The following is a 27832-nucleotide window of genomic DNA, read 5'->3' on the forward strand; positions in this document are numbered from 1 at the left end:
GAGAAGGAGGCATGGAGCACCTAGATTAAGAGGATAGTGTGATAAAAACACCTTACCGCAATGGGGAGTGTTCTGCAGCCATATATGCATCTTCATGATGGTTGTCTTCCCAAGAAGCCTTAGTTCCTCTTAGGTAGACCTGTCGGGAGCGGGTTCAGAACATTAATTTGATATTTTTGGCCACATGAGGGAGGGAAACACTGTTAAATAAACTACATCTCCCATGATTCATGGGAGTGTGTCACCCCTTGCACCCCAGACGCCGTTGTTGTTGTGATGACGCAATTACGTACAGCCGTGCTATTTTTGCGTTACCTCAGAGGCAGCCAGTCAATGGAGTCAAGCGGTCACGCCGATACGATAATATTCGTGACAAACAAAGTCTTAACCTATGTAAACGAAATTCTTACTTTAAATAGTGCACCGGTCATGATATTTAGACTGTCATGACTGCGCAGGGATAGTTTTATAGATGCTAAATAATTGGCTAGGTTGCAGCTAACGCTCCGTGTCAACACAAAGGCCTCTCTAGCTAGTTAGCTCCTCGGCTAGCTAGAGATTCAAGGCCAACCTCAGCTGCAGCAAATTAGCAGGCGTGCCATTTTTACGTTTTATTTGTAACGCACTTAATCTGGTCAACTAACCAGATACAGTTTGAGTACAGAGTTGTTGTTTTTTTGCTACTCCACGATTATGGCGGAACAGGGTGCAGTGGTAATGCAGCAGAATTTGGACAGGTGAGTTCAAGTTGAAGACCAACTAGCTAATGCTAGCTAGGTAAGTTAGCTTAGTGGGGTAGCTATGGGAAATCACCGCGGTTGACAGAAATGGGAAGATAACTAGGTACCCAAGTTAGAACTGTCAGAAGAATCAGCAAGCAAGCCATTTTAGTGGTTATTGTCTTAAACAAGCAACTGATTTTCCAGTGGTATATTTGCAATTCAGTGCAGTTACCGTTATTGTAAGTTGGTAGTATTTATATAGGATACTACTGTTGTAGTCATAACTAATTTACAGTCAATGCATGGTCTCACTGCCTGCATGCAACGTGGAACGTAGCCAGCCCAACATCATATATATAATCCCTGTACATTTATCTTGTTATCTGTAAATTAACAAAAGGTCTTGGTGGCCGCTGCCATCTTTGTTTTTCCCTAAATGTTTGCCCTAATGTTCACCCTAAAATGAGGGGATGTAGAGAGGCTGTATGCTAGGCGTCTGTCCAATACGATTTTTGCCAATTCTTAACTTGTCACGTTTATTGATTAATAATTATGGCACAGGAAGAGTAGACTGTGAGCATATCTTGTGTTGCATAAGTTACTGAATGCCATTTCCATGGAACGTTTGCTTACCCTAAAGATAACTCGTGGGCAATAGCCTTTCTCTCCTCCGGGTATGTACTCTTTAAACACATATTCGTGCACAGAATAACCAAAACTTCAGCAAGTTTTTGCTTTTAAATGATAAGATATTTGAGTTATGTGCATGAGCAGAGTTCATGTGGCCACACCAGTTGTAAGAGAGAAAGAAAATCATATTGAGCATACACTCAGAAGTCAGAACCAAGAGAGAGTGGAGTTACTAACATCTTTGGAAAGGTTGGGTGGGGGCAGGAGATATCTGTCACTAGTGGGCACTTGTTATAAATTTAACAATGGGGATGCAAGGCAGGTCCACCACCTGAGCCCAAATTGGGTTGGATGTGCTTACTTCTGTTTTATTTTGATGCAAGGCAGGTTCCAGGTTCCCTTACATTTTTGGTTAACAAGGCGGTGCATTTGATAATTTGTGTTAACATAAAGCTTGCCATCCACCTTTATCCCCTTCAAATTGCTTCTTCTGAAGATGGCCTAAAAACAAGCCTACAGTTAACATGTTCATCATAAATGCTGTAGTCCCCGCTTTGGGTCATTTCCAACATATGGGGGACAAGTCTTACTTTCCTGGATGCTGTAGTGGGAGGAGCTTAGTTATTATTTGGTTAATTGCTACAAAGTCCCCATTGACCGATCAGCATCATTTTGTAAATGCCAGATCTCTATGACAAAATGCATCATTCACCTAAGTTTAGCTCAAATCAGGCCAGTGGTTTCTGAGATGGTGTGTCCATAAACTGCAAATATCCAGATCTAACTAGCCTGCTATAGCATGCTTTATTTACACACATGAGAAAGTTAGGGTTGCTAGAGAAGTAACCATGACATTTTTAAGAGAACAATATACAGAATGTATTCTTAGCTCAGGTTTGACTAGGGAATAACATACAAACATACACACACACACACACACACACACACACACACATCCCTACCCTGTACTCATTTCATCAGGGATGTCAGAGCACACAGTCAGCAACGTTGCAGGTCCTCTAGAGCAATTTGAGGTCCCGAACCTTGCTCAAAGCTACGTTGGCAACTTGGTGGGTGCTGTGGGTGTAATACCAGCTGCCCACAGGCTGAAATGCACTTCCGACGTTGTATTCACATGTATTATTCTGCCTTTGTGTTTTGCTTCATGGAATGCGTTGGCCTGAGCAGCAGTTCCTGCTGTGAACATCTGAACATTCTCAGTGTTCTGTTCGGTTTGTGATGCTCATCTTTGTTGCATCATACAGCCTCACCCTGAGCTGTGGAATTCATAGTGCCGAAGCAACATGACAGCTGCCATTCAGAAGTTGGCAGAAGCCAACAGTGAATAATATGTTGCCCATCAACTACTATTCTGAATGCTCATGATTCTCATGAACTCATGGATTCTCTAAATCAAATGTAGTGTTGGCTATTTCTGCTAGAATTAAGAGACAAAGTAGCATCAGGGCGGGGATACATTTTTAAATTCATTAATTCAGTTTGTTTAAACATGTCATCTTAATCAATGTTATCCATTTATTTGCCTGATGAAAAAATAAATTCTTTGCCTTTACTAGGAAGGGCAAGCCATGGTGTGCCAAGTGTTATCATCCTGTATTTCCTGTATTTTTCTCATCCTGTTAATGTGTATTTTTATTGGGATATGTGTTATTAAGAGGTAATTATTATTATTAATTATTATTAAATAATTATTATTATTAATGCTTCTCCCTCTCTAAGATCGCAGGGATGAAACATTGTAGTCATTGTAAGGAAGGATAGTCATCTTGATTGGACAGGTGATGCATTGTAAGTTTACTGCTTCTGCATAATATTCTCACACTGATTCCACATGTCTGGAACAGTTAAGAAGATTAGATGTGATTTAGGGCCTTTTGCACAAAATGCGTGCAGTTGAGACAGCAGTTGGCCAGCGCACATGTAGTGCAGTCAGCATAAATTGGTGCGAATACCTGCCAATGAAGTAGGATGCCCCATATTACCAAAACAAAGTGTTGCCTCCATCATTTAAATTTTAGGCTTCTCACTGATACAGTCTGCTCTAACTCTTGTGGTTTCATTATTCTTGACTTTGCTATTCCTTGCTGGTCACTTTAATGAATATCCCCATGGCGAGTTTCCTAGTTAGCCAAGCCATTAAGGCATAGTCTGGTCTGTTTCATTTTTCTGGCAGAACATGGCTACTTTGATTTCAAAGCTGTCTAAAGGGGCATGAGACGAGATCATCCAGCCAGATCCAAAAGACTGGCCATCTGGGCAACCCTGCCCCGCCGAGCTCCCCCCGTCCCAACCACAGATATTTTTGAAGTCGATTGAAAATTTCAAGTTAACTTTATGAATTAGCAATTTAATAAAAAAAAAAATGTATTTGCTATCCTGACTCTGCAAACAAACTTAAATGGCAAAAGAACTGGTATTAGACCCCATTCAAGGCAATGCTGGTAATCATTCAGAAGGCACAAAGAAAAATGTGTTGATAGATGTTGACAAGTGATGTTGACAGATGATGAGGTTAATGTTTTCTTGCAGGGTGTTAGAAAAAGTGAAGGCATTTGTCAAGGAGCACCATGCAGGGAAAACTAGTATTAACTTGAATTCTCCATCTCTTGAGTGGTGGTTGACAGATGTGGTAACATGAGATGCTAGCACATCACTGTGTCGTTTCCTTCAAAATAGTCATTTGATAGCCTGTGCAGGGCATACTGAAATAGACCTACTCTAGGCACGTGACGCAGCACTTTCTGTCGATATTGAACTTTGGACTTTGAGAACATTTCTCAACTGCTTGGTACAGTAGCATAAGGAAAGGAGGGGCATGTGAGTTTTGTGAAATGCGTTTTAGCTCCGAGTGCTGCGGTCGTGTGGCAGGTGTCAGTGCAGAGGCAGTAACCCTGACTGTGTTTGAAGAACAGATAGCAGGAAGATATATGTCATGTCCCCCTGGTTCTAGACGGTTGTGTACCCAGCCTCTATCAGTGACAAACACAAGGCTCCACGGGCTCTTATCTGGGCCTGCCACAAGCAGCCAGCTCCCCCTGCAATGCAGTGTTTCACAAATAGAGGTGGGAGACACATTTCAATCCTGCCTGACCTTTTTATTGGCTCTCACACAACCTCCTTGTTTTACTCCCCTCTCGTCCGCCTTTGTTGTCCAGATTGTTGACCCTGTCTGTCTCTATACGAATGGGTATATAAATATGTGCTGTACATGTCTGTGTGTGTGTGTGTGTGTGTGTGTGTGTGTGTGTGTGTGTGTGTGTGCATCTGATGTGAAATGATTTACAGAAGTCATGGTTCAGCATTGGGGTCACGATTTGGTGTGTATTGGGGGGTGGGGGGGGGTGGCAGTGTCTGCTGGTTATCTTTATTCCTGAGAAAATCACAATTTTTTTTCTTATTGATACATACAAGTTTCTCATGAATAAATAACTACACAAACTTTTAAAAGAACATTCATTATCACATAGATGAGGTGATATACAGACATATTCCATGCAGATATCAATAGCCTATGTCCTGTTGACACCACTAGCTTACGTGAGTGGAGGTTGGGAAACATGCTTGTTTGTTACTCTGATGGCACAGCACACGGATAATCCTCTCCAGTTACAAAAAAAGAAATTCATTGATACAACTGCCAGTTAAAAGCTGCCACCAAGGTGGCTGTGTTGCTTCAGCTAATGGTCAGCTGCTAACCTATCATGGCCAAGTAACATACAGCTTGCAGAAATATTTTCAGTGGTGCGTAGTAGTAGGTTCAAACAGTGAAAGCTCACTTTACATGACGTGCCTCTGATTAATGATAAAACCATACAGCCAGGTGTTTTAGCTATTAGGCTGGGGTTATTCAAATCACTACCCATGATTAATCCGAAAGTCATCCTGTTCACATGTGAGTCTCGAACTCAAGGTCATGTCTCAAACCTTTTTTTTTTGAACATGCGCTGTTTCACCCCTTTTATATTAATACACTGCTGTGCACATTTTCAGACGGCACACTGAAGTTGATGTGATGGGAAAAACATGAATGTGAAATGTGAGCCATTGTCATGCTCGTGACTTCTACTAGGAAGGAACAGGGTAGTTTTGTATTAACGGGATCTGACTAGGGCTGAAACGATTCCTCGAGAAACTCGAGTAACTCGATTACTAAAAATCATCGATGCAAATTCTTTGCATCGAAGCTTCGTTTAATCCATATAACTATATACACACTCAGTGTTTCGCACGGATGATTATTACTGTTGCACAACGCGCTGGAGAAAGAGAGAGAAAATAGTGAGGGGAGAAGAGACAGGCCAGAGAAAACGACAGAAAGTGTCCAAAGTTTCGGATCCAGTGTTGCCAACTTGGCGACTTTGTCGCTAGACTTAGCGACTTTTCAGACCCCCCTGGCGACTTTATTTCTCAAGAGCGACTAGCGACAAATCTGCCGACTTTTTCTGACCATGGGAAGCAATGTTAATGTGTTGAATCCCAAAGCATTTGGCAATAAATTGGTTCGGCTGATGCCGGTTTTCTCTACTTGCTTGTCTAATCCAGAGAGGTCTGACGGTCACAGCGCTTCCCACACACAGCGTAGCTCCTTCCCTCCGCTGAGAGCAGGGACTGTAGGATAGGGTCCACTTGTAATTGCTACCGGCGTACGCCGAAACTGGCCCGGGTGGGCGGAGTCAGCACTTAATATTAAAACGGGATGAGATGAAGGCTAGTAAAGAATGCACGTTAATTATGGCTATATGTAATGGCTAGTTAAGAACGTAAATCAATATGGTGGCTAGTTATGATGTCCCTAAGTTAGCTAAGTTTTGCTCAAGAAAATAACCACAGAAAATAAAATGCTGCAGTCAATTTGTGAAAGCCTGAGCTTCATTCATGTTATTATTATGATAGTCACACACACACACACACACACACACACACACACACACCTACTCCCCTCACAGTGATGCATAAAATACCCCAGAAAGCAAAATATCAGGTGGTGTAAGTAGCAATTGGAGCCTAAAATGCACCAGTCCAATACAGCAGGTATATTCAGTTTAGTTTGATTGCAGTGAGTAGGGTCAGCAGGTGTAGGGCAACCCTTCAACATAGTAAATAAATGTACATTAGCCAGTCTTATGAACTTGTATGATATTTAGGCCTAGTAATAAATATCAATAATAATAATTATTTCACCTCGTTTTCAGTAAATCACAGTGTCGTGGACAGCTTCGTGCGGACAGCTTTTCTCTTTTGTATATTTACTATTGCTCTTTAATAAAGCAAAAGTATTTCTTATCCGATTACTCGATTAATCGATGGAATAATCGGTAGAATACTCGATTACTAAAATAATCGATAGCTGCAGCCCTAGATCTGACCCACCACCTACTAAACTGTATAGTCTCATCTCTGAGAACCAGTCACTAGTTTGAGTGGACCAATCAAAGTGGAAACAAAAGCCAAATGGCAAGCCCAGCCTGCTTTTTCCTGCTTTCCTGTGCAAGTGTTAACAAGAGTGTCACAGAGCCTAGTAGGCTGTGGAAGTACATAAAGTTGTTATGGAGTAGCCCATGTGTTTTGTTTACTCATCAGTGAACAGGCAGTAGCTGTAGGAGGTTCCTGTGTCAGTTGACTCAGTAGTCCTGGTCTCAGTTGTTATGAATAAGGCCTTGATGCAAACAATATTTTGTTTAGAGTCTGTAGCATGTTTGTTAAGGACACGATGTAGATGGTTACTATACTGTTGTGGGGTGGAGACTGTCCTGGGTTGTTGTTGAACTGAGTTAGACAAGACCAGTTTGTGATTGAGTAGAGGCAGTCAGACATGGAGAAGCCCCCTAGGCCTTAACCTTCCTTTAAGATCTTTGTGGGCCAGGATCCGGTGCTCCTGCGCCCTGCCTTTGTGCCGAAGAACCTCCAGTTTTCCCACCGTCACGTGACCACCGCTGAGTGAAAGGAGCCTTTGTGGAGTGGCTTAGGCCCTTCTTAAAGAGCGGGAGCCTGACTTGTGAGACGATGAGAAAGTAGCTATGCTGTCGCGCTCATCTTTGTACACAGTGTCAATCACACAGTCATCCTCTATTCCCTCAGAACCCACCACTGCAATACCCCCTCCTGTGTGTGACTTTGATACCCTATTGTACTTTTCCTCTGAATTTGTTAAAATGTATAGGCTATAAACAACTGAACTGCAACACAATATGAGCCTAGCCTGATTGGATGGATCTACAGTCCTTTGCCACTGCATTGCTGCATATACTTTTGATCCTGGCTGAACTTGAAGCTTTTTAAATATAATAAAGTATAATAAAGTTTATTACATAAAAAGGATAATGCATACTTCTTCTGCTTACTTGCCCTTTAATTTTAAAAGAAGTCTGTTAACATTATGTGGATTAAAGCTCATTGTGGAAACAACAAGGCCCCACTTGAGTTTGCCTGTTTAACATGTAAATAAGTGGTTGAGATGGCAGGTCACCTTGCTTCAGCAAGGTTCAGGCAAGCAGCCATCGTTAGACTTCATGTTCTTTTAAGTCATTTCCATGGAAACCTTCCAGACTTTGTTTAGCAGCAAGGGGGAAATGGGGCAGGTGTAGCATCTTTCAGTGTGTGGGTCTCTGTAGGTTTAGGCTTCATTTTTGTTAGGTGTGATTATGCATGCAAGATAATGGGCCTCATTTGTCAGATTAGTGTTGTGTGTACATTGTAGAATCACCAGCAAACAAATATTTTCTACATATGATAACATACTGAGTTTGTGCCATTAGGCAAATCTACTGAGATTGTTTGTTGTAATTCTCCAGACTTGTTTTGTCATTGTCCACTATTTTCGATTTTTGAATTTACAGTTCTGGTTTCATGTGAAAAGGCATAGAGATGCTCTGTATTCGGGAGACCATTTCATAATGTACTGCTTATGCTTATCTGTTTGAGCGTGCTGTTTAACAGGACTGAGGCGACGGCGAGCTGGAGATTAAGGTTTCGTGTGGAGGATAGCGTTTCGGTGCTGTTGTATTGGGGCCTGTCATGCGGCGGGGCAGGGTTACAGGAATAGGAGCCAGTGAATCTACGAGAGCGCTGCGTTTTGTTCTCCACTGCTGTGCTCCTGTGAGACGTCTGTCCACTATTCCAATCAGCATTTCATCCTCCCGTTTCATGCCTCGGTTTTGGTCTCTGTGCTACCAGTTAGCCCAGATTCGCTTACCTATAGGCCATTGTTCAGCTCAGCCTACACCATGGTCACTGACAACACCATGCTTCGTACCGTAATAGATAAATTATTGAGATCAGGGCCCCCATCGAATAGACCATCTGATTTTGTAGTTACATGCTGTGGTAAATGACACATAACAGTCGCAGATGCATTTTTTTCCCCAATTTGCTTTTCCAGCTTGGTGGTTATCGAGCAAGATTTAATACTGTCATGCCCTTAGTATATAATGCAACCATAGTCTGTGTAATGGAAGTAGATATAGTATATAGTGTCAAGCAGCTTCATGTAGGGTGCAGGTTCACATAGCTGATGAGAGCAAAATGGTAGTAGTTGTGAGAGGAAGAGGATGAGGTTGGTGTGAGGACAGTAGATGAGAGAAAGGTGGGTTAAAGTTTCCATCAGAGACTCATATTCACCACGTATGCCTGCCCTGGCCCTTCGGCTGGTCATGTCACCTGAGCGCCTCGACCCCAAGGCTCCTCTCCTGCATCGTCATGTTTTATTCAGCACCAGGGGAGTATTGGAAAATCAGCCACTGCAGGCAGGCGGCAACCTGAGCAAACAATCCAAGCCGTCCGTCCGAGGCCTTTCACAGGGGGCCCCCTTCTACTCCCCTGCAGCCCCAGTAACGGAGCACACCTAGGGCTTGGGACAACGATGACAGAAGGCCAGAGATTTGACATCCATTATTCAACTGTGGGAGCAGGAGGGTTGAATTATACATGGTGCATTATGGGGATTTGCTTCAGCCATGGCTCACCCTCTGAGTCCTCTTCCCAGATCCTGCTGTGGATGATGAAGGCAAAGCACAATTTGAGTGGGACAGGTGGATGAAGCACCAGGACACTGCCAAAATGAGACAAACTGGCAGAGTAGTTATTTATTGTATGTTTTCCTTGCAAAATGATTGTTGTGTCAACGAACCCGCTAGACCTTTTCCAGACTCCAGACACATTTGTGGATGATAGGGGGGAGCTTTCTTTGGTATCGCAATAGGTTCAGCTATTAGTAGGCTATAGTGGACACCACAGTTGATACTTTGTAATTTTTCTGCGGTGGTAAAGAACATTTCCTACTTCCTAGTGAGAGCAAAAAGGCTGCAAGGTTCCTCCATTCTGGGCATACCTGTTGTTGTTTTCATAAAGACAGGAAATGGAACGGTAGATTTTAGATAAGCTTTTTTTGGTCAAGGATAGGCAGCTAGTCTTCCAAACCTTTTTAGAGAGAGATACTGCTCTTTTTGGTACCTAACAGCCTTGGTTGGGCCAGGCCAGGCTTTTAACTAGCCTATAGCATACTTTTGATGGGTGGAGAATGGATAGATTCTCTGACATGGGGTTGAATGTGGGTTAATGTTGTGAAAGCTGTGACAGAATTAATCATCCTTAATGAGGTGTACTGATGGTGGAAGTGGTGATGTATGCATGCTATTGCGTAGATATCGTGATATTATCCTGCCAGTTTTTAGTTTTATGTTTTTTTTGGTTCAGATTTATGAGCACAAATGTCATAATGTGAATGATATCCAAAATGTACATAATCACAGCATGGGAGAAAAAACAAACATCTCCATTACCGTCTGTCTCCATTGAATTTATGCCAGGGGTTTATGGGAGGTGTGCAGATTAATCATGGTTTCAATCATCCATTGAAATGCCAACTGTTCAAGGTTCAGTGTAATTATGGAAATGAGAATGTAAATGTCACACACTGTATAGCCAGGCTGGAAATGGGTCGAAAGCAGCAGTCCCTGAACCAATGGATCTCCTAGCAACAGGCTGGTGCTAGGCCTAATTGAATGTGAATGAGGCTTAAAGGAATATCTTGACATTTTGGATTTTAGTTGGTTATTTTTCTGCACAAGACAATTATCACATTGGTGTAAAAAGTTTTTGCATTTGTCCCTCAATTTCCATAAAAAATCTAAGAAAAATAACTAACTAAAATGTCAAGATATGCCTTTAAACAATAGAACTCCCAAGTCATATCTTGGGCGTGTTAGTCATAGACATGGCCAGAGTTGCTGCTTTTTATCAATTATTCAGACCTAACCTATGAATAGTTTTATCGGCATGTAGCAGCTTTCAATAGGAATGTCTCTGGTTCAGATTCTTGAGCTTAGCCACATGGAGTGAGACACAGGGGTGGTGAACCATCCAGCCAGTCGCATGCCATTGATTAATTATGGAAAAGCAATATAATGTCACAGTCGGAGATGTACTGCAGTAAGGTCAGAGAACGTGGATATCAAATTACCTCCCAGATGTTGGATGGACATGGAGCTGTTTTAATTTATCACTGACACTTGCTCATGCAACCAAAAACCAGAGGGGGGTGAAGGGGATGCAGAAGTACATTACCCACAAAGAGTAGATTAATGTGAGGATAGCATAGCAGACAGGCCAAACGTACTAAAGGCTCCATTCCTATAAGTGAGGAGGCAAAGGTTTTGAGGAGGCAGATTCTTGCTGCCTCATATCCCTTTTAATGGAGGAACGCTTCACTCAGAGGGTCCTTCAAAGTGTGTGAGAGCATATAAGTCTCGGAGGAGAGGAAGGAGGCTGTGTGGGATGCTTGAGAGTTGATTAATGCCCCGTTATGGCATACTCCCTCTTGGCATCTGAGTGAACAAGCTTGCCCGGTGGTGGTGGTGGTGAGGGGGGGTTATATTAAAATATGGTTTGGCTTTAGTCCAGGACACAGCATCTGTCTGGATGCCACACACTAGGGAGACTCGGTCTCCTCGCTCTGTCTGCATCCAGTCTCTCTCTGCTTTCACTGCATGTCCTAGCTGTGGTCTACTACAGTATTACTTGCACAATCACAGGGACGCCCTGGTGAATTTGGGTTAGAGCAGTGGTGTAATTAATTCTAAAGGCAATGTCAGAAGAACATGGCTCATACTATGGGCAAAGTAAGTAGCTTTATTTAATGAAGAGATTAGCCAAGAAATTATGAAAGATGACTCAGTCCGTGCACATGCAGGGTCTGTGTTGACCCTCTTAGTCATACATTGGTCAGAGTAATTTATTTAACTGGATTGTTTTCGATAAGAGGTGGAGGCTGTTGTTATGTGATCTGAAATAAAAGCCCCTGGAAATTCTTTGCCTATTATCCAAATGGCAGGATGAAGGGCCTGTTTGTTTGAGCTGGTCTGTTTGCGTTGAACAGTTCCTGTGGTGCTGTCAGATATGCTTGACAAGCAGTCAGCATTACAGCTTGTTTGCCTATAGGGTTTTTGTATTGATCCCGACTGATTTGTGCAGAGTCATTGGCCTAGAGTGGTGCTGTGTGTGTGTTCCATGTAGGCCATTCAGTGCAGTTATTTGAGAGACTTTGATCACAACCTCCATCATCGTTCACTAAGTGCTGAAAAATTGCCATACCAACACTTTTCTCTATAAGAACTCTAAATAAGCCTGATCTAAGCCAAAACCTTTGACTCATGTTTAAAGAGGTGACTTTGTGTTGCTGACTGCCCACTTCTCCCTCAAACGGGACATGAAAGATTACATTACTCTTGCTTGCTCTCTCACTCTCACAATCCACCCCCGCACCCCTCTCCCCCCAATGGCATTAGACAGTGCAGTCACAGGCATTTTATCTTTCCTCAGATGTAGGGGGATTTCGGCTTTATCCAGATCAGACTTGAGCTGCCGGCACGCACACGCGCGGACCCAAATGACCTTTACAGAATGATTATGAATACTTTGCCGATTTTGTCGGCTTTGACTGTATTTGTTTATAAAACCTAGCCTTCATTTGACAGAGAATCTAAGGTCACGTTATGTGGTAGACAGTTTTTGGTAACTGCTTTCCTAATTAGCCTCTCCCTCTGCCTGTCTGTTAGTGCCAATGGGGAGGAGCTCTGCTTGGGTTTCCTTTTACCAGAGCCAAGGGTATTTATCACTTTGCTCTGCATTTAGAAGTACGGAGGCTGTAGCTACTCTGGTATGCCCCTTTTCAAAAATAGTGTAATCAGTCAACTGTTCAGTAATTGTTGGTTCACATCATCAAGATAAATAATACACCCGCAACTCTGATATAGTGTAACTACCAATTAATTTAGAAATCTACAATCTCCTGTTTCTCAGTTGCTGGTGTGTGTGATTTTCATTATAGTCACCCCCCACCCGTGGGTGTGTATGTTTGTTTTGTTTTAGGAGCTGCTGGGTGTGCTTTGCCACAGATGAGGATGACCGCACGGCAGAGTGGGTGCGCCCGTGTCGCTGCCGTGGCTCCACCAAGTGGGTTCACCAGGCCTGCCTGCAGCGCTGGGTGGACGAGAAGCAGCGGGGCAACAGCACGGCACGCGTGGCCTGCCCACAGTGCAACGCAGAGTACCTCATTGTCTTTCCCAAACTAGGTAGGTTGCTGCTCACAAGGAGAAAACTGGTGCTGGAGACATAAAAATAATGACATGCCCTTCAAAATGCATCCGCTTAGCTTCATGTACCAGGTCTGTGATGGTTTATTACTGGTCAGCAAGCATGATTGAAGGGGCTTTAGTTTCAAAGCAAGGTTTCTGTGCTCATGGAATGTTTTTGTATGTTCTTTCTGTCAGATTTTCCAAGGTCAAGCTCGGCTGCACTTAGCTTCATGGGCTAAAGATCCAAATTTTCCTGGCTACTTGTTACATATGCTAGTGGCAATTAGCAAAATTAAGACCAGGTATATTCAAATCATCGGAGAGAAAAAATTATACAGAGATCGGGCCACATCTGTAATGGATTCTGATCTTAAAATTTGCAGGAATACTGCATGATTTCTATTTAAACTATGAAGAAAGTGATGCTTTGTTAGGCTGATTGCATGTCTGCTTGTTTGCCAGGTAATACTAAGAAATGTAGAGAAACTGTAGTTTAGACAGCTTTAAGTTGCCAAATGTCTCTAACTGTTATTTTCCTTTTACTGTCAGAATGTCACGACAGCCTCTCAGTTGTCAACACTGAAGTAGTGCTATAGAGCAATTTTCCATGTAAATGGAGTGCTGAAGCTCTCCTTTTGAGGGCACTCTTAATAGGTGCTGCCTGTAACTATACCAAAAGCTCTGAGAACTATTCAGTTTGTCTTGCCTGAGTGCATGTTTATTTACTCCAGAGCCAGCAGCAGTTCTGTGGTGATCTGAGTAAATATTCCTTTTCAGCCTGACGAGGAACAGAAGGGCGCCCGCTTATTATACGGCCGAGCTCCCGGCTGATTGACTAACGGTAGTTTAGAGAAGTGCCTGCCTTAATTATCCCGACACGTCAGAATAACGGGGGCTCCGATTGTTCCCAAACAACAGCAGTGACTCATCCAGTAAACACACACCATCTACAGCCATGCTTATTTGGCCAAAACTTGCTCACTTTTTCAGTTTCTCTCTGTCTCAAACCCCTTCCCTCCCTCCCTCCCTCCCTAAGGCTGCGACTTACTTTTTCTCAAGCTTTTGTTGCACAGCATTTGGCAATGACAGAAAAATATTCTACACACTGAAAAAAGAAAATGTTGGCTCTTTCTCTTTGTTGCGTTTTTATTGTCAAAATGTCAAAATTTTACACTTTTCAGGTTAATGGTGCACCATTGTCACTGAGCTACCATCAGCCACTAGGCCATTGACAGCTGGCCTACATGTCACTGTCTGTAACCTCAAAGAGAGAGAAGGTGCAATTTTGAGACAGGAGCTGGCCCTAAGACAATGTCAGTGTCCATAGGAGGCCTGGCTCGGCTGGTAAACAGGTTCACGTATATTTTTAGTGACTGTGGCTGTGCTGTCACTCACTTTGCTGCTATAAGCAGAAGGTTCAGCTCTGCTACTTCAGACACTTCCTCCTTGGTAAATAACCTTGTGTATATGTCTGTGTCTCCTCCTGAGACCTGATTTTTGCACTTGGCTGGTCACTGGTTATTTTAGGATGAATGTGTCTGTGATGCTCTTTCCTCTACTGTGAAGACATTGTGCACATTTATCTGGTAAACCTGAACTGAAGGAGAAATCAGGAAAACAGGCGACAGGCCCCTCTTTCATTGTTCAAGGCCATACAAATTTACAATAAATTAAATATCCTTTTTTGTAATTGGTGTTCGACCCTTATACATTGGTCCTGTTTTACAGTTTTGTTAATCTTAAATCAAAGTCATCTTTTTGAATGTGTACATTTTTCAACTATCCTTTAGAAATAGTTTTTGAAGTCCATTGAAATCGCTTACTTTGAAATTTCATTTCAAAGTAAGGAAATATAAATTCAGTTATTTTCTCTTCAGCAGCAAATTAAGTATTTCAATTTCCAGGTTTACATACAAACTAAATTCAAATAAATTCAAGTTTCCGGTATCATTTAATTTTTCAACATGCAAATTTACCCATATATTTATGCTAAATCTGTGCATGCACAGCAGACTCTTCCATAAGAAAGTCTGATTTATTTTTGTTTTACTTTAGAAGTGATGTATCTTATAAACATTTAATGTGTATGATCTAATGTTATGTTTTCAGTCACACACTACGCATTGAGTCTCATCTGTCTTGCCCACCGCAGCTATTGAAGTCATGATTGAGACACATTGCTTCAATGCTTTCTTACAGTGCACTACATCATTAGGATTTTTTTTGTGGTTAGTTATTCTTGGCCTGCTCCTTTTTATAACAAGTCAACGAAGAATTGTGGCCCAGAATGTTTATTTTCAAGCTCATCAGCTCCCAACAGCCACTCCAGAGTTTGTGTTCCTTCGTCATGTCTTCGAACGCTCTGGTGGTTTGGCCAACAGCAATAGAGCTGCGTGATGGATGAGCCAACGGTTTATTTGGAAAGGGAACTTCCTCTTTACTGTGGCTCATCTGCTGAGTGATGGTGCCCTTAGAGAATCATGTAGTGGGCCTATGCCACCATCACTCATCATTTATTGAGGCCTTTATACAAGCAACCAGAGGCTTGTGTTACCTTTGATTTAGCTGCGTGTAAAAGTCTTTGATAGTACTTCAGTATATATGACAGAGACTCAGATGTGTGGGGGTGGGCTACACACCAGGTTGGCTTCCTGTCGGAGAGAGAGAGAGCTCAGTTTTGCGTTTACTGGTGAGATGAGGTGTGGCAAGGTTCTGACCAATCCTCTGGTAATTATTGGGAGGTCTGGAGAGAGGGATGGAAGAGTGATGGATAATGAGATGAGGACACAGAAAAAAGTGACACCCTCTCAACTATGGAAATGGAGATTTGTCTGTGTCTGGGGGAGACTGGGTAAGCGATGAGGTGGAAAGAGGGAGGTAAAGCTGAGGAGGTAGGATGAATTCCACTTGTCCATAGACAGAAGACACTCCATGGGAAATAAGTGGAAAGCTGTAATGTTTGGATTTAATTCGCCAACACCACCAATAACACCTACACTGTTATTGTAGGTATTGTTTTACACTGAATACTGTGGGAGGGGATAGTCTACCTAGCTAAAGGAATTTACTGAAAACAACGAGATAGGTTGGGGAAATTACACCAACTACCAGCTAAATGCTGCTGGTTAATGTGGCTGGTTCATTTGTCTACCCTACCATCCACTGTGGCAGGTAACCGACCATGAGTTTCAGTTCTGTTCTAAAAACGTTGAGTGGTAAAACTGGAACAACCGGTGAATTCTGGGTTTTACCAGCCACTGTGGACTGATGACAAAAAAGGTTAGTTTCCCTCCCTGCAGCTGACTGTCAGTGTGAGTCTCTGGACAGGAACTAGACCAGTGGAAAAGTGGTTGGTTATATGCATAGAGCCTGTGGGGTTTTACCTGGGTAGCTCCTCATCCACAGGGAAAAGTGTCTGTTTCCTAATCCCATTAGCGAGCATCAGGCGGAGGTGGTGAGGGAGCCGTGGAGGGATGCTGGCCGTGTCTGGGAGAGAAGAGTGGGGGATGAAATTGGGCCATGGGAGGAGCCGAAAAGAGCAGCTCATCAAAGAGTGACAGAGTGGAGAGGAGATGAGTGGAGTGGGGCTGCCGCTGCCGCTCTGCTGATGAATCAGTAAAATTCTAGGCTCCCAAAAATAGCCCAGAACAGCCGACCAATCAGAGAGCCGTGATGCTGGCACCTGGATCAGCCGTCTGTCTTGTCTGGCCAGTGGCCACCCCACCTTGTCCTCTGCTCTGCCCAGCACCCAATGTCTCCCTGTGACTTTTACATAATGTTCACACTGCATCATTAGAACTCAGCCCGATGATGATGTTTCTAGATTATAGAGAGCAGGATGTGTCACTGATGTGATCCTTTGCAGCAGAGCACAGTGTGCTAACATTGTTACACTGCTAATGTTGCATCTGTGGCGCTGCATGCTGTCAGGGTCAAACAGCATTTGCAAGCAAGATGAACAATTTAGGAATAGTTGTAGTTGCCCCAGCTAATAAAGAGAGAAGAGTACATCACTCTTAGTGGGGATTTTGTTTGTACCATTTGAGGGGTGACAATCCCTAGACGTCGGCTAGGGCATTAGTTGTGCATTAGTGCACTTCAAAGTGAGCAGAGGGAGTATAGCGCTGTCTGTTTTGCTGCATCATTGCTGCAGTCCTCTTTTGCCATTTTTGCTGCTCTGCTATCTATATTACGGCCATACACACACACGGCTACATAACGTTTATGGTTTGCATATTATACAGGCAGCCAATTGCTTCCTTATAAAACAAGTTTCGTTTTGAAATTTGAAGCAGAAATATTTGTTTCTCCTTTAACTATGAGTTCAATGGTTTCACAACCTGTGGTATTTACAGCGACTTTAATTAGCCTTCAGAATCATAGCAATTTCGCAGCTTGGTGACAACACTGGGACGACAGCTTTCAATTTGGGTAATACAGGCAAAGCTGTAGACAGGCAGAGACAGGAGCCTGTTGGGAAGCTGACATAGTAGTTATTTTCTCAGGGTTGCTGCTGAGGCCAGCTCATTTCTAGAGGCTTGACAGGCATTACTCATGTTTGGCTCCCAGGGTGGGCCCTCTGCCTGCTGCAGGATCAGATAGGGGATGATTTGGAGCCACAGATCACCATTTCTATTAACCTGGGTTTTGATTGTGTTCAGTGACTTGTAGTACAGGAGAGATGGAGGTTAGCTACACTGCTACCCACAGAGAGCAGGGTGGCTATATGCTGCGCTGGCTTTCTTCCCACCAGCACCTGCTGCAGAGCCAGAGCCAGAGCCAGCCTATCATGCTAATTTGGCAGGCAGTATAACTCTGAGGACAGCGTGTCCTTGCCGCTCCTCCTTTACTGCCACTCTGCCTAGAGAGAGTAAACAAGCCAGCTGGAACAGTGTGCCAACCCGCATGCCCACTACTGAGGAATTGGGATGCAGTTGCACTTTTCCCTCCCTGTACCTCACCTTCTCCCCTCCCTCCTTTTTAATTATCTTAATTATGGAATCTGCTGCCAGTGGCTGAAATGAATTGCTCAGCTCTCCGTCCTGCCAGTGGCCATTAAGGGCGACCCAGTTCCCTCTGGCCATGATGGCGTAATGCTTAGGCAGGGAGAAAGCGGAAGGGATTCCGACACTGTCATCAAAATATGCCAGATTAATGCGTTCAAGCGTCGCAAGATCAATCCAGTTGGCAAACACAGGTGCACTAAAGCAGAGCCCTGGAAAGTATCAAGGGGCTGGCGCTAGGCAAGAGGGCCACTATGTTCATAACTACTTAGGAAATGAAAGTGTGATATTTTCCATTGTGCAGTGAGTAGCTGAATGTTCCTTGCTTGCTTTGTGTCCTTTCCCCCAACAAGTGGACAGAGCCACTGCTGTCCTCTAAAGAGAAAGAACTCTAGCATTGCCTGCTTGAAATACCATACAGAAATGTCTTCCAAATACATGGCGTTTATAGAGCTAAATGCATTCAGTTGTTGGAATAGAGACTGTGCTGCTAACATTGGTTGGATTGTATACCACTTGCGGCGAGCTCTCATTGGTAACTACCTCATGTTGGGCTGGCTATACAAACAACTAAATAAAGCCTGTCTTATGTCCAAACTGTACTAAGCACATGAGCCCATAACCCCAAAATAACCAGAGAGTCTAAGAATAATTTGAGAAAGCTGCTACTCTTTTTACACCTGACTTGCAGGTTAATGTACTCTTCTTGGTTCAGTCTAACTGCAACACTTCACAGTATAGTGGATGAAGTAGCTGTAGCTATTAGAATTGAGTTTCACTGCCCCAGTTTCCTAGTAAGGCTCGTGGCAAAGTAACTGGTTAGGTGTGTTCATGAAATCTGTGGGTCCAGGTCTTAAAAGATGAGTTGGGGACTCTGCTGACAGAAATGCCTTGGCAGCATTACCAGTGAGCCACCGGCAGTGGCATGAAGCCCAACTTTAGCAGAGGCACATTCCTCCCCATGTCCTTACCTTTTGACTGGTGCAAATAATACAGCTTCATATGCTGCAAGGTCGATCTGTTTTTTATCTGCCATACACCAGCCTGTAGGGAAAATGAATAGGATAATATAATTATCAATCTGGTACTTAGGTGGCCAGAGGTGAAAGTGTTCTTGAACCAAGTCCTGCTTTCACAATGACCAATGACTCAGCGTTGTTTTGTTAACGCCACTCCAGGGCCTTGTTTCTCAACTAGACAGGAGTCAAAATATGTATTTCAAAATGTATTTACAATTGTCACCCTTCTCAAATAGTTGACAAAGATAAAGGCATTTTTGTCAGATTTTCCAAAACATTTTTTAGAAGAAAGTCAGTTCAGAAGACTCATGAACTTTTAATTGGATTTGAATATGTGAAGTAATTTAAAAAATTTTAATTGACTATCAATGATTTATAAAGTAGTAAAGAGAAATAGCTGAATTACAAGAAAAACAGCTATTTTAACAACTCAAGCAAAACATTCATTCAAATACAGTCAGATCATTTATTTTTGCAGACAATATTTGAATTCTGATGAATTCAATTGAATTCAATGCATTTACTTTTTGCTTAAGCCTAGTCAAAACTTATATTAATCGCAGATCTGCTCTGTGCGGTAGATCCCATCTTGCAGTTAAGGAGTTTGTTCCACTGCAACATATAGAGGCCCAATGCCGCCGCCTCTGCTTGGTCCCTCTGGTATCTTCCCCACCCCGCTCCCCTCCCACTGACTCCTGGGCTAGTTATTAATAGGATCTGGATGGGCCTGTCTGAGTGAGGAAATCAGGTTGCCTTCCCGTAAATATTGCATGATTTCCCTAGAGTCACCCTAGAATGCCAGAGAGGAGGATGCAGCAGAGAATTTGCTCAAAATTTTTAGGTCCTGCTCCTGATGTGTCAGCCAGCGTGTCTGTAAAAAGGGACAGGAGCTAGACATGGCTGCCAGGGAGGCTCGTCTCTGGACTGTAGCTTAACCCTCATTACATGCTTATTGGTGTAAAAAAAAAAAAGCTTTTCAGATGTGGTTGAAATACAGAGTGTTGCTCCTGGCAGTGAAGGGAATCAACCCGGTTGTTTTTCGACTTGATGTAAGCTGTGGAGCATAGTTCCTCCCTCTTGTCACTTGCCCTGCAACACATTCCAACGCAAAAGGTTTTCAGTACAACCCCATACCTGGCATGCTCTGCAGTACAGCACAGCGGAGAGGAAGCCAGTTCATTTTTAACCTTTCCGCATCGTTGAGGTCACTTTTCTTCTTGCACTTGGCGAGTGCCTGGAGAAAAGGTGTTTGTTTGCTGTGAGCTTCCTTGTCCCTCAAGTCACTTTTTCCTCATTGCAACACAATGAATTCAGTGTGAGCAAACTGTAGGTGGGAAAGGAAATGGTTTTTGAGTAAATCCAAGACTTAACCAGCTACTTTACCAGCCAGCTGGACTTTTAGAGAAGAGTAGGACCTCCAGACGATGATGCCTGGTACCACTCTCACTGTAGCTGGATGGGAGGTCAGCTTGGTGAGTCTGGACACTGCGCTCTTCCCAGTGCTGATTTTAGCAGCAGGAGAGCAGGCATCTCATGACCCCTGCTGGACACACGCACTGTTCAGTGGTGGATGTCTGGTCCGTCTGTTCCCCTCAGTGCTTTACACTTGGCTTCAAGAGAGTCTCATACGCAGGTCCGAACAGGATCTGCAGACTCCCGATACATTTGCTCTCATGTGCACACAACGTGTTTTTTTGACAATGTAGACGGGGCGATGCTTAGAAGTGAGATACCAGGGAAAAACTTTTTTAGCACAAACTCCAAAATTAGAGCTGTGAAGGTTTTTCCTTAACTGTAGGGTTTTTTTAGAGCTGTTATGTGCCGTCTTTGTTTATCTTTTTGGGATACAGTGTGATTGAAAACAGTACATCAGTAGCATTGATCTAGTCTAGTTATGGATTTAGATGTAGGTCTTGACTCAGTTCTCACTCAGCTGTTTCTCTCCATCAGGTCCCGTGGTTTACGTGCTGGACCTGGCTGACCGGCTCATCTCCAAGGCCGGTCCCTTCGCTGCTGCTGGCATCATGGTGGGGTCCATCTACTGGACTGCTGTCACCTACGGGGCCGTCACTGTCATGCAGGTTTGACCGATGTTCCTTTTAGGAGAGTTTTTGGTTTACATGAGACATAGTCAGTTCAGTCAGTCAGGGCTGAGATACTCGCTCACTATACATGTGAGCTGTTAATCAGGATCACAGTTTATAGAAAAGCAGGTTTTGCACATCAGTCACATCTGTGCTTTATTGAGAAGTATCTAATTAAGAAAAGGAAGTAAAAGTTGTATCATTGTGAAAATGCACTATAAATCGTCGTACCTTAGATGAGGTTTTCAACTCAACTCCACTAATCTTCATCTCATACCTTCTGTGCATGAATGTGGATGACGTCACACGACGGGAGAATATACTTATGGGTTCTTCAATTAACTCACATGGACTGCTGAGATACACTGATTTGCTGTGTTGTGTATATAGCTCAATTTTTTTGATGATCCTCAGACAACATATACTCTGGCATTTTATGACAAAGCACATTGTTTTATAAGCAGTGCTTTTATGCATGTATGTAATGTGCTGTAAGTTATGGTTGCTAATGGTTAGGTTGCTAACGTAAGCTAGCAAGCCAAGTAGCCTAGCATTACTATTCTCCATAGAAGAGATGAAGGCAACTGATCAACCAGGGAGCCAGGGAGATGAGATCATATTCAAATAAACTGATAATTAGATCTCATATTTTTACCTTCTTTGAGTTTTTTTATTTGTATTTGCCTGTTTTATAGAACCTTGTTTATGATTTGTTGTGGGGTGTTTTTTATCGTTTACCTTGATGACTTATTTTGTCTGCAAAGCACTTTGACTCAGTTTTGAAAAAGCACTGAGATTGTTGTTATAATGCTCAAGTCAGGACGCTTGTGAGTGTCACCGGCTTGTCTTTTTTTCTTTTCTGCCATTGCTCCTTTCTCTTTCTTTAATTCTCTTTCACTCGCTAATGTTCTGTTCCATATCATCATCCCCTCTGTTTCCAGGTGGTGGGCCATAAGGAGGGCCTGGACGTGATGGAGCGGGCCGACCCTCTGTTCCTGCTCATTGGCCTGCCCACCATCCCCGTCATGCTGATCCTGGGCAAGATGATCCGCTGGGAGGACTACGTGCTGCGCCTGTGGAGGAAGTACTCCAACAAACTGCAGATCCTAAACAGCATCTTCCCAGGTCAGGACACGCACTGAGATAGCAGTGTGCAAAGCCCCGGCACCCAGAAAACTTTTTTTATCCATTTATTGTCTTAGCGTAACACTTTGTGGGAATTTGAGCGTATTCTACTGTTGCACTCATTGTAAGCTGGTCTGGATAAGAACAGGAGCTGGATGCCTGCACTGCAACTGTATTCAGCAATGGTGGCTAGTGCAGCAAGAATACGACCACCTCTGCTGGAGAAATTAACAACATAACACAAACAAATATAGGCTCAGTATGCAGAAGTGGTGTTACTATCATGATATCATAAATCCATTTAAGAATGTTTTTTAGTGCTACAACACAACACTAGAGACAAAAGTGGGATCAAAATGGGTGCGGACATGGAGAGTATAACCATAATTACTTCCAACCTCGGATGATACAAAACAATTTCACAACAGACACTGGAGATGGGGTGTTAGTAACTTAGTTACACTAGTGTTGTGATGAATGGGTGTGGTTTATTCATTTTGAATCATCGTGCCCTTAACTTTGTGAACACTGCTGAAATGAGCGGTGAACATTGAACAGTGACAGTAATGCGAGGTATTCGGTGATGGATGAATAGGTGGCTGAGTTTGTGAATGTAAACGCACGCACACATTAACAAAGAGACACAAACGCCAGACCTCAGCTGAAACTGGCAAGTGTTTCTGCCTGTTAGATCAGCTGTACTCCTGGGGTCTCCACCACCCACCAACTCTCTACACGCAGATGAATAAAAACACAGTCGGTGCATTAAACTTCCACAAACATCCTTGCCGAAACGTGCACGCTGACCCCGCCCCCCTCCGCGTCTCTGTGCAGGGATTGGCTGCCCGGTTCCGCGGATCCCGGCGGAGGCCAGCCCCCTGGCGGACCACGTGTCTGCCACGCGGATCCTGTGTGGCGCTCTGGTCTTCCCCACCATCGCCACCATCGTGGGAAAGCTCATGTTCAGCAGCGTCAACTCCAACCTGCAGAGGACCATCCTGGTGGGTACAACCACAAACGCCTCATTCACCCACAATAAGAAATATATAGGAAATTGTCTTGGAGGCATTAGTAACACCAGACCCCAGTCTCAGCAGGAATTAAGAAACACATCACTCTACTACAAATACACAATACAACCAGCACGTTGGGCCTGTTGGCTGTCACATAGTGTGGATTATGTTGTGATCACATAATGTCGGATTTACTGTAAATAGGAGCTGCTGACTGGGAAATAACTCTTATGGTAATTACAAGGATAAGTGGGGATTTTTTGTGGCTTCCCATATCTCCCACTTGGTGTCATGAATTGTGGAAGTGTGTCAACACAGGTGGGAAGGGAAAGACTGCAGCGAATCCACCGATGTCAGTCCAAGATAATAAATCAAGATTATCAGTATTCACACGAATACAGTCAACGAGTGGTGGTACGAGCACAATTCACCTTATGTAAACTTCGCAACATCTGAGCCGGTCATACACAACAAGCTAAGACAGACCCCACCCACCCACTCAGCCTGACAGTGTGTGGACAGCGAGGTAACCAGAGTGGCAGGGCAGCATGTCACATGAGCTGCCCAGCTCCCACTGAACACTCTGACCCCCTCCACTGCAGCTCTGACTGACACACACACACTGCTGTTGGATGAAAACTTTATATCCCCAAACAGCATTTATCAATACATAGGATATGATGTTGCTATCCCTTGTGTCATAATCCAAGGTGAGCATTCATACAGAGGCTCAATTCATATAGAGGCCCGAAAATATCAACTTTGCAGATACTAGGAGAAACGGCCTTGTTTTTAGCTTGATGACCATGCATGTTTTGAGGTTTTCCAGTAGGGTTTAAAAGGGATTCATGAGCCCCAATGGTCATATAGTTTTGTCAACCCATAAAGGAGTATTTAGTTCAGTTAAAACCAAAACATGAAAATCACCAAAATTGGGAGTTGCAACAGCAAATGTTAAGGTTGTTTTTGACCCCATATAGCTGACTCCCTTCTGTATCTCATCTCAAACATAGGTTTGCATAGGAAGGTGCTTGCTCTAGTGCTCCAGGTTATGGGTAATTGGAAGCAGGATAGCCGGCATGTAAATTAAAGAAAATCTTATTTAAGCCATGACTGGAGAAAAATGCTTTGATGTGTTGCGCCGAATCTCCCTATTAAACCTCCCTCCCCCCACACACTGTGTTTTTGCCTACAGGGCGGTATTGCCTTCGTGGCAATCAAGGGGGCGTTTAAGGTGTACTTCAAACAGCAGCAGTACCTGAGGCAAGCCCACCGCAAGATCCTCAACTTCCCCGAGCAGGAGGAGGCCTGAGCGGGACGGAGGCCTGCGGGTCTGGAGGGAGGAACGGCCGGACGAATCGCACACTGGGGGGAGATAAACTGTCTGATGGGCTCGGAGCGGGAAAACGCTGGTGAAACGAGACTTGAGATCGGTGTCACCCCATTACCTACTCGCACTCCCAAACCGCCTCCCTCGACCCCTCCCCCCACCCCCTCCTACCCCCCCTCCACTGCGTCCGCTCCGTGGAGCGATTCATCGTACCGCTGCTGACATTCATGCTAGGATTCCCACCATCGCCACTACACATTGTTTTTAAACTTTTGACGCTTCCGTAAGGTGAAGACGGACAAGACTTCTGGACGTACACGTAGACACAAGCATGCGTGCAGTCAGTGCGCGGTTTAAGCGCACACGCACACACACATACACACATGCCAATACACACAAGATCTCCTCCCAGGAATGTGACTGGTGCTGCGTGACTGCAGCGTTGCAGCAGCGAGGGCGGACATGTCTAAACAATCACATAACCAGTACTTATTGTATACTTACTGTATTTTAAGAGGATTAAAAAAAATAAAAACGCGGGGCACGTGTAATTAGAAAGTTTTATAATAATAAATGATTGTTTTATAATGTTTATTTTGCAGATTTGAAAAAAGGCCCCTTTGCCAATATTAGGGGTTTATATTGAATGAGGAATGTTGTTTTGTGTATGGAATGTATTAGTGACGAATAATAAAATGTGTTTAACGGTTATGGATGAATATGTAGAGTAAATGAACCGCAAGTGATGAGCATTAAGCAAAGAGAAATGTCATTTTGCTTTGAAACTCTCCCACAAGGCCAATCATCCCATGTCTCCCATAACTCGTGACTATGTCAATGTATATTCTTAATGCTCTTCTAATGATCACTGATATCCCATCCAGTGCAGTACCAACCTGAACACACTGACCACAGACCATGAAGTAGAGGTGTGTTTTTAGACCCAGCATTATTTGGGAGTATTGTTTTTTTTTTTTTTTTTTACACATGCCTTGGCAGTGTTCACGTTGATTGTCTATAGCTTTACCTCTCCCTTTTGTCCAAATGTTCTCTCGTGATGTGTTTTAAAGCTCCACCGCCGATCATAGCGCCCCTATTCTGTGGAGCTGCCACAAGACGTCCGTTGCCCCGAAGTGGTCTCTCCCATCAAGCGATTGTAAGAGCTGACAGATGGGTGGACGATATGGATTTGAGGTACTTTAAAAGCTTTGCGGTGATGGGATATTTCCGTTACAGACAGTAATTGACTGGGAAGCCTTTTTTTTTTTAAAGCTTCAGGTGACTCACACATGATGCTCGATGCAGCACTTTTCACTGGGAGATGTGAAACTTTGCTGAAAGTGGAAGGCTTTTGCCGAGACGCTTTCCTCCGGGTATTTCCTTTCAGGGTTTATTTTAAGAAGATAATTCCCCTTTTCTTTCCATGTGATAATCAGATGCCTGAGTGTAAACTATAGTCCAGGTCAAGCTTTAATGCATGCTTTGGTTCGGTGCTAATTACCATGCAAACATAAGCAAAACGTAGCCACTGCTAGTAGTAAATGAGGAGTCATTGGGGGCAATTGACACTTTGGCAGAATTCTCACTCAAATTAACAAAGCAGCACTTTATTTTATGGTGAATAAGACGGTTTTAAAAAGTTGGGAGCATGTTGTGATTGCTACTTTCACTTCCATTCCTTTAGCGTCATCAGTGGCAAAACTTTGCTGATGTTTGTGTGGCAGTTACCAGAGAACTAAACCATACATTCCAGTTCCACCTGCTTTCTTCTCCTGACTACTCTCAAGCCAAGGAAATGAAACATGAGAAATTACATGAAAAAAACAGTAAGGTTCCTTTTTTAACAGCACTTAAGCTAACAAAGCAACTAACTTAACTGGTCTTATTTTCAATACGTTTCACGAGACTCATGTGAAAAGGCATGCCATAGCCAACCACTTGAATATTTAACCTGCACATGTAAGCTGTGCCTGCTTTACAGATGTCCTATGATCTACAAAACGTGGCTCTGCACAGCTGCTCCAGTACATTCACTGTAGACTCCACTATGCCAAAAGAGACATTGTCGAAGTTGTGTGAATTGTGGTGTACAGACATTGCTTCTGAATTTATAGTTTCATGGTCAATTATGTGAATAAATGTATTTTTCCAAACCTTGAAGTGGATGTGTTGACATTGTGGGATATGGGGGGGGAAGTTTCACAAATAGACAAACCGTTCCATTCAGTAATTTATTAATTAGAAACACACAGGAGACAATAAAAACAACCAACTCAAAACATCAGCACTCTTGCATCACTGGGCCATGATCTCAGCCAGTCAATCACAATCTTTTGCATTTCCGAAGACATTCTCTGAACCGATAAATGTTTCGCTAAATGTAAACCCATGTTCAGGGTGTCTGCTTCACTAGGTAAACGGGACCTGGCCCACCCAAGCCTGATATGTAATGCTTCTAGTCTCTTCTGAATACTTGGCATGGAAACTGAGAAAACTGGTTGCTCGCCCCCCTATAGACTGGCAAGCTGCTGCCTGTGTGAGTGAATTTCTACCAAAGGTATGCTGCTGCTGCTGCTGCTGGTTGTCTTTGGGTTTTGACCACAAAAGGGAATGGAGCCTTTTCGCATAGTAGCGACTGATGAAGAAGGGGGGCCCCTTTTGGGATCAGACTTAATTAAAACCCATTCCAATGGTTTTGATCTGGTTGTGAGACGTAGTAAAATGCTGGAAAACAATGAAGAAGCTTTTGATAACTGCATTAACATGAAAGATTATTCCTTATTCCTCCAAAAACTGAAGATTTTAGAGCAATTACCTTAATCATCATTCCTTCAAAAACTATGCAGCATTAGATAATGAACAATGAACTAGGCCTGAGAGAGAAGGTATTTGGGGGGGAAAGGAAGAAAAAAATAAATAAAAAAATCACATAAATCTGATTTTGGCTGTTTGGACAGAGTGGTTGGCAGCTCCAGCCAGCAGTGGTTGGACTTGGCAAGGCTGGTTAGCACCTGAGAGAGCAGGCCATGCTTACACGGCTCTGACATGACTATCCATGCATCACCAACCGCTCAGAGGGGCACAAACCTCTCCACGGTTTAGGCTGGAGGGAAGCTGGAGCCTGGGAACGCAGTGTGGATACAGCTGCTGTAGCATGCTACTCAACAGTGCGGAGCAACACTTGATTTGGAGTCACACTGTTCCCAGGTCCACGTCATTAAGTTTATTGCTTAGTGAGAGAAGTGCATATATTCAGGAAAAATCCAGCAAGCCTGAAGCTTTTCTTCAACCCCTTAAGACATCAACATGAAATGT

General features: G+C 43.5%; 1 protein-coding gene across 1 annotated transcript; it reads left to right on the forward strand.

Moving 5' to 3' along the window:
* The first annotated feature begins 334 nt into the window (after positions 1-334).
* marchf5 (membrane-associated ring finger (C3HC4) 5) lies at positions 335-26663 on the forward strand. Its single transcript, XM_071897060.2, has 6 exons — positions 335-737; positions 12738-12940; positions 20916-21046; positions 21991-22174; positions 23009-23175; positions 24383-26663. Exons 1-6 carry the CDS (start codon positions 694-696, stop codon positions 24497-24499), a joined length of 846 nt encoding a protein of 281 aa, XP_071753161.1. The 5' UTR covers positions 335-693; the 3' UTR covers positions 24500-26663.
* The last annotated feature ends 1169 nt before the right edge of the window (positions 26664-27832 follow it).

Source organism: Centroberyx gerrardi, chromosome 15 (assembly GCF_048128805.1).
Source record: "Centroberyx gerrardi isolate f3 chromosome 15, fCenGer3.hap1.cur.20231027, whole genome shotgun sequence".
NCBI lineage: Eukaryota > Metazoa > Chordata > Actinopteri > Beryciformes > Berycidae > Centroberyx > Centroberyx gerrardi.